At 38.1% G+C, this 22,157-nt stretch overlaps 1 protein-coding gene across 1 annotated transcript in view; it reads left to right on the top strand.

Annotated features, from left to right (window-relative positions):
• The first annotated feature begins 7,828 nt into the window (after positions 1-7,828).
• Positions 7,829-22,157, top strand: part of LOC143291906 (uncharacterized) — a 31,153-nt gene continuing 16,824 nt past the window's right edge. Inside the window, exons 1-2 of the mRNA XM_076602047.1 lie at positions 7,829-7,926; positions 9,027-9,113. Of these exons, the coding sequence (XP_076458162.1) occupies positions 9,056-9,113 (58 nt within the window). The 5' untranslated portion in view covers positions 7,829-7,926; positions 9,027-9,055. The remainder of the gene's footprint in view (positions 7,927-9,026; positions 9,114-22,157) is intronic.

A 22,157-nucleotide genomic window follows, 5' to 3' on the forward strand; every position in this document is an offset into this window, starting at 1 on the left:
AGCATTTTTCTTGTAAAGCGAAGTAGAAAAAGAGGTTCAAGTGTTTTTTTTTTTTTTCCAGCATAGTCTTGGTAACCTTTATTTGCACGCTTGAACAAGAGCGAGGTGCATTTGGTTACTTGCTATGGAGTTGAACTTTTTTGACTGATATCAGTAATGTTGTTGAAGCCTTGTGTATTAATTATAGCCTTGCAAATTCAATGCGGGTTTATCAGGGTCTGTATGTATGTGTGGAGTGATGGCCTAGAGGTAACGCGTCCGCCTAGGAAGCGAGAGAATCTGAGCGCGCTGGTTCGAATCACGGCACAGCCCCCGAAATTTTCTCCCCCTCCACTAGACCTTGAGTGGTGGTCTGGACGCTAGTCATTCAGATGAGACGATAAACCGAGGTCCCGTGTGCAGCATGCACTTAGCGCACGTAAAAGAACCCACGGCAACAAAAGGGTTGTTCCTGGCAAAATTCTGTAGAAAAATCCACTTCGATAGGGAAAACAAATAAAACTGCACACAGGAAAAAATACAAAAAAATGGGTGGCGCTGTAGTATGGCGACGCGCTCTCCCTGGGGAGAGCAGCCCGAATTTCACACAGAGAAATCTGTTGTGATAAAAAGAAATACAAATACAAATACAAAAATGTAAAGTGTAATGATTTCCCAGATACTTCTGATCATATTTCTCTTTCTGTCAGTTCACAGTACTGCAGTTTGCATCTTTGACAGATTGTCTGTGCAACAGAAGAATGATCATTTTGTGACAATATTTCTCTTTCTCACTCTCTTTTTTTTCTTTTTTTTTGTTTTTGTTTGATGTTTGAACAGACCCCAAGCCCTGCCTCTCATTACTTCCACACAATTCATACCTGTATAGGCTTTGATTCTCATCATGATTGAAACATTGAAGTAATATCAAAGCAGCTAAATACAGAATGTACAACAGCAATCACATGGCTTTACTTATGTGGGATATTTAAGGTAATCCTGGCATGACATTTGCATCCAGTGTGATGGCTTAGAGACAAAATTTGATTTGAAGATTGACTTAAATTAATGATCACAGTCGGTCATTAGTGTTGCCTAAGCTTTCTACCCACCTCATGGTGACTATCTGTAATCCTGCAGATAAGGACAGTCTGCATTTCTGTCCATGCAGAATCGGTGCAGGATGGAACCTGAAAGGGTACCTGTTACCATTTCAGGGTAATATTCAGTGCACACGTTTTGTTGTTCCTGTTTTTTCTTCTAGTGTCCTTGACAGTTGCCAACAAGTGTTTTCAGCAGACATTGTTTTCTAAATGCAGCTGTGTGGAGGATTTTTTTTCCTCTTTGTGTTAAAAAACATCTTGTTATTACTACTGTTTTTTAATGCAGCAAAGATACTTTTCGTATAATCTTTTAAAAAAATTTTTTATTCACTATGTCACATTTCCCATTTAAATGTTGAGATACTGTTTTGAATACAACAAAGACTCTTTTTTTTTCTTTTTTATTAATAGATTATTTTTTCTTACTTCAGGATGCAGTTATGTCAAACTGTCTCTTAATGCTGAAATGGGGAAATTTTAAAGTCATTTATTGATGTTCATTGAGGACTTGTATGTCTTTTTACACCACATAATACTAATAGTGAATACTCAGATTTTATGGCAACTTGATATCATTCAGCTCTGTCCTGTGATTTGATGTTTGACTCATGCTCATACTTTCAACGAACCATGGTTTCACGCTCATCACTGTACTGAGTATGTGATACTGGTGATATGTTTACTATGCATTTTGCTGCTGTTGGAAGAGGGGAGTGCTGTTTGGATGAGTATCACTATGTGGTTTGGAATGATTTAGAACTGCATCATGCTTGGCTGGAACAAAATGCATGTGGTTTTTGACTGTGGAACTTGGTACAAAATTTCACAATCTGACTTCGCTCTGCTGCCGATCTTTTCCACACATCTATAGTGTAGATACGTGTGTGGCTTTATCACAGTGTTTCTCTTCTTCTTCTCTTTCATCTTAGCAGTGCTGAAAATTTATTATTATTATTATTATGCTGATTCTTCGTCGTCTTCTTCATTTAGCAGTATTATGATCATTATTGTTAGCATTATTATTATTATTGGTATTATTGTATTGTTATTGTCTTTTTTGGTGTTTGCTTTTTCCATGTTCTCATTTAGGTCTGATAGCAGTTTTAGCTTTCCCGTGTGTGTGTGTGTGCTTGCGTGTGAGTGTGAGAGAGGGGGGAAGGGAGGAGGGAGAGTTGAGAAGATGTGTAAGTACCAGTAATTAATTTTCTACAAAAGGTATCAATCAGCTGTCCAGCTTCTATATGTATCACATTCCAAAACGCTATGGCGCAGCTACATCTTACTCTTTGATGGCTTTTTTTTTTTCTACTGTTTTCTTCTTTTTGAAATTTATCGTCATGGTTTTGTGACTTTTCAAGTTCAAGAGTCTGCTTTGTAACCCAATAATAGTCCTGCAAAATCTATTATTTGCTGTCAGAAGAGGGCGCTAGCCAGCGGGACAAAGGGGAGGTTACCTACTTCCGGGAGGTTATCGGCCGTAATTGCTTTCGTTTTCTCCGCATAGGCGGATAGTAGTTTGCACAGGACAGGAATGTCAGACCGCTGCCGGAGTCTGCACTAGTTGGGTCACGGTAAGTATGTTATTTAAATGTAATTTTAGATAGAAAATTTCCTAATTGCTGCAGTGTCCTTTCCCTTTTGTGAATACATGTCTTGTCAGAGTTGTTTCTTTTGTCCAGCTTATCACACAGTCCATAAATATCTGTCAGCAGCACATGCTTTCTTCTTGTTTTTTTCAGTAGAAAAGATCGAGGGAAACCTTGTGAAGTCCAGCAGTCACTTGTCACTTGTCTGTCATTATTTTTCAACACTTTCTTCTGTACCGTCAGACAAATTTTCAGACATGGTCAAACGAATCCTCTATACTGATGGACTGGTTTTTGACTTGGTCCATCTAACCTTCGGTGCTGTTTAACAGATTAACATGGTTGGAATTATGAATGATTAACATTTTCATCAAAGTGAAGAGGCACAACATACATAACTTTTGTTTTCATGGTTAAAGCTTTTGGATGAATTGTAAAGAGATCTATTGCCTAAAAAAAAAAAAAAAAGAATTTTTTTTATCCCTTTAGCATCATTTCTTTACTGTAAGGCCTGATGTATTTTTAAATAAAAAGAATGATTATTACGAGAATGACCCAGCTCACATTATTCAGTACTCATGTGGCTACTATGAAGAATGCTGTTGTGGAGTAAGTATGGCAATGACTGATGATAATTCGAAAACAAAGTTGGCTATTCAAGGGCATGCTTTAAAGTTCGCATTTTATGTACAGTTGTAAATACAAATTGCATTCTTCTGCTTTCATCTCAAAATCAAATTGTGCAGATATTTCTTGCTGTGCTGTCATATGTGTGTGTGTTTGTGAGAGAGAGATTTAAAAGGATGATGCTTTCACACAGTGTACATGTTATATTTCGGTTGTTTCAATTTCAGTTTGGACCTTCTTTTATATGTATTCTGTAGGTTCAGTATTGTGTTTCTGCATTCATTAATTACTGCAAGTTGCAGATAGAGCTTCCTTCATCTGCCTTTGAGACTTCACCACATCTCACAAGGTTATGGAATTGTATGACTGTTGGTTTGGTGTTGGAATATTGTATGCAATTTTTTTTGGTTCTTAACATTCGGGATGTGGTATTTTCTTTCCTTTTTATGGATTTGGTAGTTTACTACCATCTGATTCTTACTGTCTTTCAGTGAATGTTTTTATTGTATTTTTTTTCCTTTTCAAGTATGTCTGCATTTTCTGTCATAATGTATTTTTTCTTTTTCTTTTTTTGTAATTCTTAAGAATAATTTTGTTGTCATTTAGATATAATCAGTGCATGCATTAAGTTTCTTTTGATGTTTCCCACTGTTATCATAAAGGGATGATGGTAAGGACCACTACCGGTTTGTAGTTTGGGACATTTTTTGTCCACACCTGTGAATTTTTGATTAAGTGCAAGTAGTTGTGGCAAATCTGATAGTTCATTTTGATTGCAGAACTTGTACAGCCTTTCAGCTAGGCTACACATTTCCTGTTGTAACGATCGGGTTGTTGTCATCACGGCAGCCTCATAGATGGCAGGTCAAATGTCTTTTCCCTTTTTTACGATAATCTTTACAGATTTTCCCCTCCTCCCTGGTGATCATTTGTCAGCAGAGTTGACTGTCTCCTCATCTGTTGTTTTCTGTGTGTTGTGTGTGTTTGAAAATGAAGTTGTTAAAATGTTGCCCTACAGTTTGTAACTTTCATAATTTCATATCTTTACATGAAGCACAGTGTTTCTCTTTGTTTTTCTTCACTATTTTCATAGTGATTCAGTTCTAAATAAACAAAAATTCAAAAAATGAGCTTCCTTTTGTGTTGTCGTGTGTATGTTGTGGGTGAGACTGATGGCATACTTCAGATGCAAAAATCCCATTTTCCATTGTACACTTATCTGTATTGCCGCCGCGAGAGAAGATTGGGCTACTTAAAAAGAGTTGATTAGTCACACACACACACACACACACACACTCTCTCTCTCTCTTTTTCTCCCTCTATTTCTCAAACACACACCCATTTTCTCTCTTTCTCCCCCCCCCCCCCCCTCTCTCTGTGTGTCTCTCTCTCTTACACACACGAACCATCCAGATTATCACAGTTCCAAACACTTAGACAATTATACACACATATGTGATAAATATTATATAGGAACGACAATTATTTGGAGCCTTCAGTTCATCATCATCATCATGCGTAGAATGTCCACAATCAACAGTCTGATTATTCTGACACTTTTAAAGGGGGGGTGGGGCTAGGGTGTATGAAAAAACATAACAAAAAAATCAACTACAAAAAACAAAACAAAACAAAACAAACAAACAAAAACCCACGCACACTACTGGTGGAGTTTACAAGCTCCCAACGTGAACACGCCAGGGGACGCAGCTCCAACCACAGCCTCGGTCAAAGTATTATTCCACACAGAGATGGTTCGCGAGAGGAATGAGTGAATTCGGTAGTCCCGTAGACACTGAAGTCTATCAAGCTGCCTTGAGTGTGCCCTGTCCTTCTTTTTAGGAGCTCTCAGTTTTGGTTCCTGGGATTAACTAAGTTTGCCAAAATGCACCTGGACCATGTTGTTCAATGATTTTGTACATTATGGTAAGCCTTGCGACCTTACGTCGGCTTTGTAGGGATGTCCATCCGAGGTGGTGTAACTTGTCGGTGACGCTGGCGGTTCTTTTGCGATTTAAAGCGAAACGTGCTGATCTTCGTTGCACGGCCTGAATTTTTGTGATCTGTCCTTCTTTGTACGGGTCCCACACAGTGCTTGCATATTCCTGAACAGGCCGCACCTGAGCCTTATAGGCTGTATTTTTGAGTCTGATGTTACTGACTCTAATTAAGGTTTCGATGCAAAAACCCTAACGTTTTGTTAGCTTTGTTCGTGATGTTCTGAACATGTAGATCCCAATCTAGGTCATGCGTGATCGTGACCCCCACATAGTTTGCCGAGGTGACATTGGCAAGAGTCTGGTTGTGCAGCTGGTACGTTGGTGTCAGCAGCTTCTTCTTTCTCTTGGGACTGATAACCGGGAGGGTGATACATTTGATGGTCCAAGATAATTGTAACTGGGTCTACTTAGACTGAGACAAGACCGATAACGACATAGCACAAAGAAGGCCGTGAGGCCTTGTGCTAATCATAAATGAGACGGGGCGTAAAAAGCCGTGAGGCTACGATGATCAACATCAGCCCCTGACCTGAACCTGAACCTGAACCTGAACATTTCCCGGGGTGGAGTGACATGTCCTGGCGCTTCACAACCCGTGAAACAACTACAAGCTCGTTCCCTCCTCTCGCAGGCAAAGTGGTTATATACTTATACAAATACTAATGTAGATACCACTTATAATAATGAATGGCATGTGTATATCGCATTTCTCTTGGTAAATTTTGACTCAGTGCGCTGGCAATTGCCCATTCACACACAACCACGTTCGAAAATGACTAAACACACTCAACCATACACACACGCACCCACGAGCAGAAAATTGTTCAATTCAACATTGGAAAGTAAATAAATGAATAAATAAATAAATAAATAAATAACCCGAAAAAAAAAAGAAAAAAATAGACGCCTCACAGAACAGACGAGTGGGTTTTTGTTGTTGTTGTTGCTGGGATTTGAACAGAGGGAGAGTTGGTTAGTGCCGAACACTAACAGACACACAGTGGAAGCACACAGAGAAACTACAGCGAGTGTCGAAAGATTAGTTTGGGCGCTTTGAGATTTTCCCCGCTGAGGACCGGAGGTGACATTTTGGAAAAAAAAAAAAAAAAAAAAAAAGAAGAAAAAAAAGAAGAAAAGAAGAAGTCTTTATTTGCCGTCTTGTACTTAGTGCTGGCACTGAGCTGCATTCACCTCTCAGTTATTTATTATTATTATTATTATTTTCATTACTACTACCTTTTTTATATCATAATTATTATTTATTTATTTATTTATTTATTTATTTATTTATTTATTTATGTAAGCTTATCTCTCTCTCTCTCTCTCTATATATATACATATATTTTTTTTTCTCAAGGCCTGACTAAGCGCGTTGGGTTACGCTGCTGGTCAGGCATCTGCTTGGCAGATGTGGTGTAGCGTATATGGATTTGTCCGAACGCAGTGACGCCTCCTTGAGCTACTGAAACTGAAACTCACCTCTCGATCGTTTCTTTATTCAATCAATCAATTAGTTATAAGTTAGTTTGTTTGTTTATTGGCGAGGAAGGATGTCGGGAGGGTTAAGGATGGTGGGTTTAGGGTGGAGATCGATGTTCCGATCTCCGAGATGTGCAGACCTGCCATGTATGTACCCCATTTGCGTGTACACGCATGCGGAACATCAAAGGCGCACGTAAAATACCCCATATTCCTTGTCAGTGTTCAGTGGGTTGTGTTATGATATACATAAATAAATATATGTATATATACATATATCGAGCACGCGCAAACCATGACAGAACTGTCAGTAAAATGATATGCTGGTCAGACAGACATGCAGAGAAAGAGGCAGTATATATACACCCAAGATCAGAAATGTCTTTCAGAGATATGCGACCACATCATGAGCACACATTTATTCAACCAACTTATATCATCTTTTCGAGTACCCGATTCCATCAGTTGGGATAATCTACCTATACCTTCTTGTCTACCTTCATAACTCATTCATATTTCTTCTGGTTATTCCGCTTCTTTTTCTTCCTCTTCCTCTTGTAATTCTTCTTCTTCTTATAATTATTCCTCCTCTTCTTCTTCGAATATCGGTTGTGTGTCAAAGCTTTGGTCCTGTTGCAGATTGCAGTGATGGTATCAAGTGTTGCCTCCACACCATGTTTCAAGAGTCACAGGGACATTGTCAATGGCTGACTGCAGCCTTGCCACATTTGAGCGACTTCACAGCTACTTCACTACATGCCGCACCGCTGAAGTCACTTATACAACGTACCTGCCAAATACAAACTCCGAGTCGAACTCACGCGCTTCTGTTCTTTTTCTGGTGTTTTTTTTTTCATATAGTGACTCGACCGGTGACACCCTGCACAAAAGAGACCCGTTGATTTACACTCCATGTCAAGTTCCAGAATAGCTGTAATTAGCCTCCCCCTTAATGACAGGTGTGCAGAAAAACCTGGCCACTCACAGCAGTTCTGAGAGAGAGAGACAGACAGACAGACGAGAGAGAGAGAGAGAGGGAGGGGTGGGGGGATGTGGGGGGCTTTGGTCTGTGGAAATGTTTGACCGTCTGAAGCACTGGTTGGTGACAACGTTCCTGGGAGAGGACATGCTAAGTCCACTGCATTTTGAAAGGTGTGTATGTACGATCATAAGTGTGTCCAGAATGCGTTTCAGTTGTAATCATGTATCATGGTTATTATTGTTGGCCTCGGAGATCTTTTTCAGTCTTGTTCCCCTTCCACCCTTTCTACTGGGAAAAAAAAAGAAAGAGAGAGAGTATAATAGGCTTGTTCAAGTGTGTATGCGGAATCAAAATTTGATAGCAGGGCGGTTTGTTTTATTCTTATATCTGTCAAACATTTGTCTGTTCATATTTTCCTCCGTCCATTTTCTTCTATCCGTGTCTGTCTTACCGTACGTATGTCTTCCTGTGTGAATACTTGTACTATACAGGTATGTATACGTTTAGGCCTTTGTATAAAATTGCATGATACTGTGTGTATATAAGATACCTGTACATTTGTCTGTTTATCTTTTTGCCAGTTTGTATATCTGCTAAAAACAACAACAACAAAACAGCAGTATTGTCATTCCTTAAAAAAAAAAGGCATGGTATATTTGCAAATTTTTGCTTAGGTAGAGCATTAATTTGTTGTCAATATAAATCATCATTGTAAAGTCCCTGAAGAGTTGTTTTTCTTTCTCCCCTATCATGTTAGTACACAATGATACAGTTGAGCTGACTATTCATACTGTACACATAATTTGAACCCCCCCCCCCCACCTCCCCCATGCATTCTTTTGAATCCTAGCATAAGGTGCCAAACGTAATTACTTATCGGTTTCCACACATGTATAGTATACATGAATGTGCGTGTGTTCGAGACAAAGGCTACTAAGTTGATTATTCCGTCGTCTCAAAGTATGTTGGAACGCTTGCGTACACTCATCTGACGTATAATACACTTCCACGCGCGCGCGCGCGCGATCGAGTGTGTGTGTGTGTGTGTGTGTGTGTGTGTGAGAAGTCAAGTCAACATTTTTATTTCAAGATGGGAATTGAATAAGCAACAACTGCTTTCAGTTGTGTGTGTGTGTGTGTGTGTGTGTGTGTGTGTGCATTTAATTCTACTTTCCTTTCTGCAGTCCATTTAGTCACACATGAACTCAGTCTTTTTGTTTCTTCAAACGGTTGTGAACTTGACATTTGAATAGACTAGTGACTATTGCAGGTGTTCGAAGTCTATAGACACAAGTGAAAATGAATTTCATGCTACCTGGTGGAGAACATCGCTACCGAATGGAAACCCTGCCCCGAGGTAAGACTTGGATTTTCCCATTTTGTTTTCTTCTGCATAATTTGATAAACACGTCAAAAATGACCCTCTTCCATCTTCCATCTGATTTTTGAAGCCATATAATGGGAATCTTCGAATTTGAGGGACGAACATCATCATCGTCATCACCATCACCATCACCACCATCATCGTCATACAGTCATCATTACCATAGTCATTTATTTTATTTCCTTCATTGAGATGGGAAAAAACAACAAACAAACAAAACAAAACAAAAACAAACAAAACAAAACAAACAAAAAAAAACACACACAAAAAAAACACCCACTTTGACCAGGGACAGCAGTCTAAGGGAAACAACCCATGTAATACTATGCTTTTTCTTTATTACATACCTCCCCTGAAAGGATTCTTTCCATCAATCCACAAACATATTGTTCATCAATAAACGTACAATAAACGAACTAATGTTCTGAGTTAAACGACAGTTATTAGAAATCAAAAGCTTTTGTTCGAACATTAGATATGCATTTCGAAAACGGTTGTATATCAAATCATTCCAGAGCATTAAATCTGCTAAACATAGTACTCAGTGAACTTGAGAATAAACTTGACATTCTTGTGAAGGATGGTGTAAAAGCAGAAAATATAATGACAAAACGAATACAGACATTAACTGGCCAAAGAATTTCAGAGTGGCTGGTATCATTTGTGAATACTGCTGTAACATGCATAAAAAAAAAAGAAAAGAAAAGAAAAAAAGATCAAAACCCTGTCGGGTGAAAACGAGGTTTTGGGGCAGATTATCAGAATCAGGTGCCGGTCGACTTTTTACTTATTTTGTTTGTTTTAGCTCTCTTTCGCGAAAAACAAACAATCAAAAGGTATCAAAGAGTTTATAATATTTTATAACAAACAATTGAATATTCTATTCGTAAAATATGGTGAGCTGATTAAACGGGAAAGGCAAGATAACAGTAGATTCGAATTTTTAAAATGATCTCCCTTCAAACGCCGGGAGTTGTGGCGTGCTCCTGTAATCCAGCTCCTTGGAGGCTTGAGATGGGAACGGTTTGAGGGCGGGGGCCCTGCCAGCAGGCGTGCCATGTCGATCGGGTGTCCGCACTAAGCCCGGCATCAATATGGTTCCCCGGGGGGAGCCCTGGGGGCCCAGGTTGTCTCAGGAGAGCCGCACTGGCCCAGGCTGGAAACAGAGCAGGCAAAAGGCTCCGTGTCGCGCAGTAGTGGGTTCGCACCTGTGAATGGGCGTCTGTTGGCAGCCCGTCCGATATAGTCGGACCCCATTTTTTTTTTTTTTCTTTTTTTCCCAAAGTTAGATTTTTTCTGGTCATATTAATTTTGCTTGATATTTCATTTTGCAACGATAATTCACTGAGTATTTTGAAACAAACAACCAACCAAGAACAACAAAGAAAAAACACACCAAACAACGACAACAATAAAACAAACAATAAAAAAAGCAACAAAAGAACAACACCACCTAAGACATTAATTGTTGATTATCATTGTATATGTATGCATTCTTTTTCTTCTTTGCTTGCATCGGGTTGAGTGAGATAGAATGCCTTTATGTTGTTGTCTACTTTTAGTCCACACACACATACACACACAAAATTATATATATCGTTTAGGACTATAATTCACCCTTTTATTTACTTATTTATTTGTTTATTCATTTATCTATTATTTTTTTTTTTATCACTTGTACTGTACACTATATGGCCATCTTTATTCAGTCCCCAAATCTCTTACAACATAACTTTTTTTCCACACAAAAAAAGCAAAACACACACACACACACACACACACAGAGGCAAAAATTGACCGTGGACAGCACTCTAAGGGAAACAACCCATGTATATAACACTATGCTTTTGCTTTATTATCCACCTCCCTTGAAAGGATTCTGATTGCGTTATATTGATTTCACCAATAAACTTACAATAAACAAACTAATTTTCTGAGTTAAACAGCAGATAATAGAAGTCAAAAGCCTTTGAGCGAATATTAGATATGCATTTCGAAAACGGTAGTAAATCAAATTATTCCAGAGCATTAAATCTGCTAAATTCAGTGAATAATGAACTTAACGTGACATTCTTGTAAAATATGGTGTAAAATCAGAATTCTATAGAAAACATAATGACAAAATATATAGAGAAATTAACTTGCTAAAGAATTTCAGAGTGGCTCGTATGAATGAATGCTGATCTTACATGCATATCAAAAAAGAGTTAAAAAAAAAGGAAGAAAAAAAAAAGAAAAAAAAAAAAAAAAAAAAAAAAAAAAAAAAAGTTGAAACACTGTCAGGCGAAAACGAGGCTTGTTGGTTTCACATCGAGGGAGATTATCAGATTCAAGCGCCGGTCGGCTTTTTATCTATTTATCTATTTATTTATTCGTTTCAACTGTCTTTTGCGGAAATAAATTCACTGGGTTTTTAATATCATATAAGAAACAGTTTAATATTCCACTTGTAAATCATAATGTGCTGATTAAAAGGGATAGGCAAACTAAGAGCAGATTCGATTTCATTAAATGATCTCCCTTCCATCGCTGGGAGTTGTGGCGTGCTCCTGTAATCCAGCTGCTTGGAGGCTTGAGATGGGAACGGTTTGAGGGCGGGGGCCCTGCCAGCAGGCGTGCCATGTCGATCGGGTGTCCGCACTAAGCCCGGCATCAATATGGTTCCCCGGGGGGAGCCCTGGGGGCCCAGGTTGTCTCAGGAGAGCCGCACTGGCCCAGGCTGGAAACAGAGCAGGCAAAAGGCTCCGTGTCGCGCAGTAGTGGGTTCGCACCTGTGAATGGGCGTCTGTTGGCAGCCCGTCCGATATAGTCGGACCACACTTCTTTTTTCTTTTCTTCTTTTTTTCTTTTTCTTTTTAAAGTTAGATTTTTTTCTGGTCATATTAATTTTGCTTGATATTTCATTTTGCAACGATAATTCACTGAGTATTTTGAAACAAACAACCAACCAAGAACAACAAAGAAAAAAAACACACTAAAAAACAACAACAATAAACAACAACAACAAAACAAACAATAAAAAAGCAACAAAAGAACAACAACAAAAACATATAAAGAAAGAGTTAAAAAAAGAAAAGAAAAAAAAGAAAAAAGAAAGAAAAAAAAGTTGAAACCCTGATGTTGGTTTCACATCGAATGAGATTATCAGATTCAAGCGCCAGTCGGCTTTTTATCTATTTATCTATTTATTTATTCGTTTCAACTGTCTTTTGCGGAAAAAAAATTCACTGGGTTTTTAATATCATATAACAAACAGTTTAATATTCCACTGGTAAATCATAATGTGCTGATTAAAAGTGAAAGGCAAGCGAAGAGCAGGTTCGATTTCATTAAATGATCTCCCTTCCATCGCTGGGAGTTGTGGCGTGCTCCTGTAATCCAGCTGCTTGGAGGCTTGAGATGGGAACGGTTTGAGGGCGGGGGCCCTGCCAGCAGGCGTGCCATGTCGATCGGGTGTCCGCACTAAGCCTGGCATCAATATGGTTCCCCGGGGGGAACCCTGGGGGCCCAGGTTGTCTCAGGAGAGCCGCACTGGCCCAGGCTGGAAACAGAGCAGGCAAAAGGCTCCGTGTCGCGCAGTAGTGGGTTCGCACCTGTGAATGGGCGTCTGTTGGCAGCCCGTCCGATATAGTCGGACCACATTTCTTTTTTTTTTCATTTTTTTCCCCCCAAAGTTAGATTTTTTCTGGTCATATTAATCTTGCTTGATATTGTCTACTTTTAGTCCACACACACAAACAGACAAAATTATATATATCGTTTAGGACTGTATAATTCACCCTTTTATTTACTTATTTATTTGTTTATTCATTTATCTATTATTATTAATTTTTTTTACCGCTTGTACTGTACACTATATGGCCATCTTTATTCAGTCCCCAAATCTCTTACAACATAACTTTTTTTCCACACAAAAAAAGCAAAACACACACACACACACACACACACAGAGGCAAAAATTGACCGCGGACAGCACTCTAAGGGAAACAACCCATGTATATAACACTATGCTTTTGCTTTATTATCCACCTCCCTTGAAAGGATTCTGATTGCGTTATATTGATTTCACCAATAAACTTACAATAAACAAACTAATTTTCTGAGTTAAACAGCAGATATTAGAAGTCAAAAGCCTTTGAGCGAATATTAGATATGCATTTCGAAAACGGTAGTAAATCAAATTATTCCAGAGCATTAAATCTGCTAAACTCAGTGAATAATGAACTTAACGTGACATTCTTGTAAAAGATGGTGTAAAATCAGAATTCTATAGAAAACATAATGACAAAATGTATACAGAAATTAACTTGCTAAAGAATTTCAGATTGGCTCGTATGAATGACTATCTTACATGCATATATATATATATATATATATATATATATATATATATATATATATATATATATATATAGATAGATATATATATAAAAGGAAGAAGAAGAAGAGGAAAAAAGAAGATGAAACCCTGTCAGGCGAAAACGAGGCTTGTTGGTTTCACATCGAGGGAGATTATCAGATTCAAGCGCCGGTCGGCTTTTTATCTATTTATCTATTTATTTATTCGTTTCAACTGTCTTTAGCGAAAAAAAAATTCACTGGGTTTTTAATATCATATAACAAACAGTTTAATATTCCACTGGTAAATCATAATGTGCTGATTAAAAGGGAAAGGCAAGCTAAGAGCAGGTTCGATTTCATTAAATGATCTCCCTTCCATCGCTGGGAGTTGTGGCGTGCTCCTGTAATCCAGCTGCTTGGAGGCTTGAGATGGGAACGGTTTGAGGGCGGGGGCCCTGCCAGCAGGCGTGCCATGTCGATCGGGTGTCCGCACTAAGCCCGGCATCAATATGGTTCCCCGGGGGGAGCCCTGGGGGCCCAGGTTGTCTCAGGAGAGCCGCACTGGCCCAGGCTGGAAACAGAGCAGGCAAAAGGCTCCGTGTCGCGCAGTAGTGGGTTCGCACCTGTGAATGGGCGTCTGTTGGCAGCCCGTCCGATACAGTCGGACCACATTTCTTTTTTTTTTCTTCTTTTTTTCTTTTTCTTTTTAAAGTTAGATTTTTTACTGGTCATATTAATTTTGCTTGATATTTCATTTTGCAACGATAATTCACTGAGTGTTTTGAAACAACCAACCAACCAAGAACAACAAAGAAAAAAAAACACACTAAAAAACAACAACAATAAAGAACAACAACAAAACAAACAATAAAAAAAAAAGCAACAAAAGAACAACAACAAAAACACCACCTAAGACATTAATTGTTGATTATCATTGTATATGTATGCATTCTTTTTCTTCTTTGCTTGCATCGGGTTGAGTGATAAAGAATGCCTTTATGTTGTTGTCTACTTTTAGTCCACACACACACACACACACACAAACACACAGAATTATATATATCGTTTAGGACTGTATAATTCACCCTGTTATTTACTTATTTATTTGTTTATTCATTTATCTTTTTTTTTTTTTTTACCGATTGTACTGTACATTATATGGCCATCTTTATTCAGTCCCCAAATCTCTTACAACATAACTTTTTTTCCACACAAAAAAAGCAAAACACACACACACACACACACACACACACACACACACACACAGAGAAAAAATTGACCGCGGACAGCACTCTAAGGGAAACAACCCATGTATATAACACTATGCTTTTGCTTTATTATCCACCTCCCTTGAAAGGATTCTGATTGCGTTATATTGATTTCACCAATAAACTTACAATAAACAAACTAATTTTCTGAGTTAAACAGCAGATATTAGAAGTCAAAAGCCTTTGAGCGAATATTAGATATGCATTTCGAAAACGGTAGTAAATCAAATTATTCCAGAGCATTAAATCTGCTAAACTCAGTGAATAATGAACTTAACGTGACATTCTTGTAAAAGATGGTGTAAAATCAGAATTCTATAGAAAACATAATGACAAAATGTATACAGAAATTAACTTGCTAAAGAATTTCAGAGTGACTCGTATGAATGATTGCTGATCTTACATGCATATAAAGAAAGAGTGAAAAAAAAAAAGAACAAGAAAGAAAATGGAACCCTGTCAGGCGAAAACGAGGCTTCTTGGTTTCACATCGAGGGAGATTATCAGATTCAAGCGCCGGTCGGCTTTTTATCTATTTATTTATTCGTTTCAACTGTCTTTTGCGGAAAAAAAAAAATCACTGGGTTTTTTAATATCATATAACAAACAATTTAATATTCCACTGGTAAATCATAATGTGCTGATTAAAAGGGATAGGCAAGCGAAGAGCAGGTTCGATTTCATTAAATGATCTCCCTACCATCGCTGGGAGTTGTGGCGTGCTCCTGTAATCCAGCTCCTTGGAGGCTTGAGATGGGAACGGTTTGAGGGCGGGGGCCCTGCCAGCAGGCGTGCCATGTCGATCGGGTGTCCGCACTAAGCCCGGCATCAATATGGTTCCCCGGGGGGAGCCCTGGGGGCCCAGGTTGTCTCAGGAGAGCCGCACTGGCCCAGGCTGGAAACAGAGCAGGCAAAAGGATCCGTGTCGCGCAGTAGTGGGTTCGCACCTGTGAATGGGCGTCTGTTGGCAGCCCGTCCGATATAGTCGGACCACATTTCTTTTTTTTTCTTCTTTTTTTTTCTTTTTCTTTTTAAAGTTAGATTTTTTTCTGGTCATATTAATTTTGCTTGATATTTCATTTTGCAACGATAATTCACTGAGTATTTTGAAACAACCAACCAACCAAGAACAACAAAGAAAAAAAAAACACACTAAAAAACAACAACAATAAACAACAACAACAAAACAAACAATAAAAAAAAGCAACAAAAGAACAACAACAAAAACACCACCTAAGACATTAATTGTTGATTATCATTGTATATGTATGCATTCTTTTTCTTCTTTGCTTGCATCGGGTTGAGTGAGAAAGAATGCCTTTATGTTGTTGTCTACTTTTAGTCCACACACACACACACAAACACACAGAATTATATATATCGTTTAGGACTGTATAATTCACCCTGTTATTTACTTATTTATTTGTTTATTCATTTATCTTTTTTTTTAATTTTTTTTTTTTACCGATTGTACTGTACATTATATGGCCATCTTTATTCAGTCCCCAAATCTCTTACAACATAACTTTTTTTCCACACAAAAAAAGCAAAACACACACACACACACACACACACACACACACACACACACAGAGGCAAAAATTGACCGCGGACAGCACTCTAAGGGAAACAACCCATGTATATAACACTATGCTTTTGCTTTATTATCCACCTCCCTTGAAAGGATTCTGATTGCGTTATATTGATTTCACCAATAAACTTACAATAAACAAACTAATTTTCTGAGTTAAACAGCAGATATTAGAAGTCAAAAGCCTTTGAGCGAATATTAGATATGCATTTCGAAAACGGTAGTAAATCAAATTATTCCAGAGCATTAAATCTGCTAAACTCAGTGAATAATGAACTTAACGTGACATTCTTGTAAAATATGGTGTAAAATCAGAATTCTATAGAAAACATAATGACAAAATGTATACAGAAATTAACTTGCTAAAGAATTTCAGAGTGACTCGTATGAATGATTGCTGATCTTACATGGATATAAAGAAAGAGTTAAAAAAAAAGAATAAGAAAGAAAATGGAACCCTGTCAGGCGAAAACGAGGCTTGTTGGTTTTACATCGAGGGAGATTATCAGATTCAAGCACCGGTCGGCTTTTTATCTATTTATCTATTTATTTATTCGTTTCAACTGTCTTTTGCGGAAAAAAAATCACTGGGTTTTTTAATATCATATAACAAACAGTTTAATATTCCACTGGTAAATCATAATGTGCTGATTAAAAGGGAAAGGCAAACTAAGAGCAGATTCGATTTCATTAAATGATCTCCCTTCCATCGCTGGGAGTTGTGGCGTGCTCCTGTAATCCAGCTCCTTGGAGGCTTGAGATGGGAACGGTTTGAGGGCGGGGGCCCTGCCAGCAGGCGTGCCATGTCGATCGGGTGTCCGCACTAAGCCCGGCATCAATATGGTTCCCCGGGGGGAGCCCTGGGGGCCCAGGTTGTCTCAGGAGAGCCGCACTGGCCCAGGCTGGAAACAGAGCAGGCAAAAGGATCCGTGTCGCGCAGTAGTGGGTTCGCACCTGTGAATGGGCGTCTGTTGGCAGCCCGTCCGATATAGTCGGACCACATTTCTTTTTTTTTTTTCTTTTTTTCTTTTTCTTTTTAAAGTTAGATTTTTTTCTGGTCATATTAATTTTGCTTGATATTTCATTTTGCAACGATAATTCACTGAGTATTTTGAAACAACCAACCAACCAAGAACAACAAAGAAAAAAACACACTGAAAAACAACAACAATAAACAACAACAACAAAACAAACAATAAAAAAAAGCAACAAAAGAACAACACCACCTAAGACATTAATTGTTGATTATCATTGTATATGTATGCATTCTTTTTCTTCTTTGCTTGCATCGGGTTGAGTGAGAAAGAATGCTTTATGTTGTTGTCTACTTTTAGTCCACACACACACACACACACAAACACACAGAATTATATATATCGTTTTGGACTGTATAATTCACCCTGTTATTTACTTATTTATTTGTTTGTTCATTTATCTTTTTTTTTTTTTACCGCTTGTACTGTACATTATATGGCCATCTTTATTCAGTCCCCAAATCTCTTACAACATAACTTTTTTTTCCACACAAAAAAAGCAAAACACACACACACACACACACACACACACACACACACACACACAAAGGCAAAAATTGACCGCGGACAGCACTCTAAGGGAAACAACCCATGTATATAACACTATGCTTTTGCTTTATTATCCACCTCCCTTGAAAGGATTCTGATTGCGTTATATTGATTTCACCAATAAACTTACAATAAACAAACTAATTTTCTGAGTTAAACAGCAGATATTAGAAATCAAAAGCCTTTGAGCGAATATTAAATATGCATTTCGAAAACGGTAGTAAATCGAATTATTCCAGAGCATTAAATCTGCTAAATTCAGTGAATAATGAACTTAACGTGACATTCTTGTTAAATATAGTGTAAAATCAGAATTCTATAGAAAACATAATGACAAAATGTATACAGAAATTAACTTGCTAAAGAATTTCAGAGTGGCTCGTATGACTGATTGCTGATCTTACATGCATATAAAGAAAGAGTTAAAAAAAAAGAAAAAAAAAGAAAAAAAAAAAAAGAAAAGAAAAAAGTTGAAACCCTGTCAGGCGAAAACGAGGCTTGTTGGTTTCACATCGAGGGAGATTATCAGATTCAAGCGCCGGTCGGCTTTTTATCTATTTATCTATTTATTTATTCGTTTCAACTGTCTTTTGCGGAAATAAATTCACTGGGTTTTTAATATCATATAACAAACAGTTTAATATTCCACTGGTAAATCATAATGTGCTGATTAAAAGGGAAAGGCAAACTAAGAGCAGATTCGATTTCATTAAATGATCTCCCTTCCATCGCTGGGAGTTGTGGCGTGCTCCTGTAATCCAGCTGCTTGGAGGCTTGAGATGGGAACGGTTTGAGGGCGGGGGCCCTGCCAGCAGGCGTGCCATGTCGATCGGGTGTCCGCACTAAGCCCGGCATCAATATGGTTCCCCGGGGGGAGCCCTGGGGGCCCAGGTTGTCTCAGGAGAGCCGCACTGGCCCAGGCTGGAAACAGAGCAGGCAAAAGGCTCCGTGTCGCGCAGTAGTGGGTTCGCACCTGTGAATGGGCGTCTGTTGGCAGCCCGTCCGATATAGTCGGACCACATTTCTTTTTTTTTTCTTCTTTTTTTCTTTTTCTTTTTAAAGTTAGATTTTTTACTGGTCATATTAATTTTGCTTGATATTTCATTTTGCAACGATAATTCACTGAGTGTTTTGAAACAACCAACCAACCAAGAACAACAAAGAAAAAAAAACACACTAAAAAACAACAACAATAAAGAACAACAACAAAACAAACAATAAAAAAAAAAGCAACAAAAGAACAACAACAAAAACACCACCTAAGACATTAATTGTTGATTATCATTGTATATGTATGCATTCTTTTTCTTCTTTGCTTGCATCGGGTTGAGTGATAAAGAATGCCTTTATGTTGTTGTCTACTTTTAGTCCACACACACACACACACACACAAACACACAGAATTATATATATCGTTTAGGACTGTATAATTCACCCTGTTATTTACTTATTTATTTGTTTATTCATTTATCTTTTTTTTTTTTTTTACCGATTGTACTGTACATTATATGGCCATCTTTATTCAGTCCCCAAATCTCTTACAACATAACTTTTTTTCCACACAAAAAAAGCAAAACACACACACACACACACACACACACACACACACACACAGAGAAAAAATTGACCGCGGACAGCACTCTAAGGGAAACAACCCATGTATATAACACTATGCTTTTGCTTTATTATCCACCTCCCTTGAAAGGATTCTGATTGCGTTATATTGATTTCACCAATAAACTTACAATAAACAAACTAATTTTCTGAGTTAAACAGCAGATATTAGAAGTCAAAAGCCTTTGAGCGAATATTAGATATGCATTTCGAAAACGGTAGTAAATCAAATTATTCCAGAGCATTAAATCTGCTAAACTCAGTGAATAATGAACTTAACGTGACATTCTTGTAAAAGATGGTGTAAAATCAGAATTCTATAGAAAACATAATGACAAAATGTATACAGAAATTAACTTGCTAAAGAATTTCAGAGTGACTCGTATGAATGATTGCTGATCTTACATGCATATAAAGAAAGAGTGAAAAAAAAAAAGAACAAGAAAGAAAATGGAACCCTGTCAGGCGAAAACGAGGCTTCTTGGTTTCACATCGAGGGAGATTATCAGATTCAAGCGCCGGTCGGCTTTTTATCTATTTATTTATTCGTTTCAACTGTCTTTTGCGGAAAAAAAAAAATCACTGGGTTTTTTAATATCATATAACAAACAATTTAATATTCCACTGGTAAATCATAATGTGCTGATTAAAAGGGATAGGCAAGCGAAGAGCAGGTTCGATTTCATTAAATGATCTCCCTACCATCGCTGGGAGTTGTGGCGTGCTCCTGTAATCCAGCTCCTTGGAGGCTTGAGATGGGAACGGTTTGAGGGCGGGGGCCCTGCCAGCAGGCGTGCCATGTCGATCGGGTGTCCGCACTAAGCCCAGCATCAATATGGTTCCCCGGGGGGAGCCCTGGGGGCCCAGGTTGTCTCAGGAGAGCCGCACTGGCCCAGGCTGGAAACAGAGCAGGCAAAAGGCTCCGTGTCGCGCAGTAGTGGGTTCGCACCTGTGAATGGGCGTCTGTTGGCAGCCCGTCCGATATAGTCGGACCACATTTCTTTTTTTTCTTCTTTTTTTCTTTTAATTTTTAAAGTTAGATTTTTTTCTGGTCATATTAATTTTGCTTGATATTTCATTTTGCAACGATAATTCACTGAGTATTTTGAAACAAACAACCAACCAAGAACAACAAAGAAAAAACACACCAAACAACAAAAACAATAAACAACAACAACAAAACAAACAATAAAAAAAGCAACAAAAGAACAACAACAAAAACACCACCTAAGACATTAATTGTTGATTATCATTGTATATATATGCATTCTTTTTCTACTTTGCTTGCATCGGGTTGAGTGAGAAAGAATGCCTTTATGTTGTTGTCTACTTTTAGTCCACACACACAAACAGACAAAATTATATATATCGTTTAGGACTGTATAATTCACCCTTTTATTTACTTATTTATTTGTTTATTCATTTATCTTTTTTTTTAATTTTTTTTTTTTACCGATTGTACTGTACATTATATGGCCATCTTTATTCAGTCCCCAAATCTCTTACAACATAACTTTTTTTCCACACAAAAAAAGCAAAACACACACACACACACACACACACACACACACACACACACAGAGGCAAAAATTGACCGCGGACAGCACTCTAAGGGAAACAACCCATGTATATAACACTATGCTTTTGCTTTATTATCCACCTCCCTTGAAAGGATTCTGATTGCGTTATATTGATTTCACCAATAAACTTACAATAAACAAACTAATTTTCTGAGTTAAACAGCAGATATTAGAAGTCAAAAGCCTTTGAGCGAATATTAGATATGCATTTCGAAAACGGTAGTAAATCAAATTATTCCAGAGCATTAAATCTGCTAAACTCAGTGAATAATGAACTTAACGTGACATTCTTGTAAAATATGGTGTAAAATCAGAATTCTATAGAAAACATAATGACAAAATGTATACAGAAATTAACTTGCTAAAGAATTTCAGAGTGACTCGTATGAATGATTGCTGATCTTACATGGATATAAAGAAAGAGTTAAAAAAAAAGAATAAGAAAGAAAATGGAACCCTGTCAGGCGAAAACGAGGCTTGTTGGTTTTACATCGAGGGAGATTATCAGATTCAAGCACCGGTCGGCTTTTTATCTATTTATCTATTTATTTATTCGTTTCAACTGTCTTTTGCGGAAAAAAAATCACTGGGTTTTTTAATATCATATAACAAACAGTTTAATATTCCACTGGTAAATCATAATGTGCTGATTAAAAGGGAAAGGCAAACTAAGAGCAGATTCGATTTCATTAAATGATCTCCCTTCCATCGCTGGGAGTTGTGGCGTGCTCCTGTAATCCAGCTCCTTGGAGGCTTGAGATGGGAACGGTTTGAGGGCGGGGGCCCTGCCAGCAGGCGTGCCATGTCGATCGGGTGTCCGCACTAAGCCCGGCATCAATATGGTTCCCCGGGGGGAGCCCTGGGGGCCCAGGTTGTCTCAGGAGAGCCGCACTGGCCCAGGCTGGAAACAGAGCAGGCAAAAGGATCCGTGTCGCGCAGTAGTGGGTTCGCACCTGTGAATGGGCGTCTGTTGGCAGCCCGTCCGATATAGTCGGACCACATTTCTTTTTTTTTTTCTTTTTTCTTTTTCTTTTTAAAGT

The sequence above is a fragment of the Babylonia areolata genome, chromosome 18 (genome assembly GCF_041734735.1).
Source record: "Babylonia areolata isolate BAREFJ2019XMU chromosome 18, ASM4173473v1, whole genome shotgun sequence".
Classification (NCBI taxonomy): domain Eukaryota; kingdom Metazoa; phylum Mollusca; class Gastropoda; order Neogastropoda; family Buccinidae; genus Babylonia; species Babylonia areolata.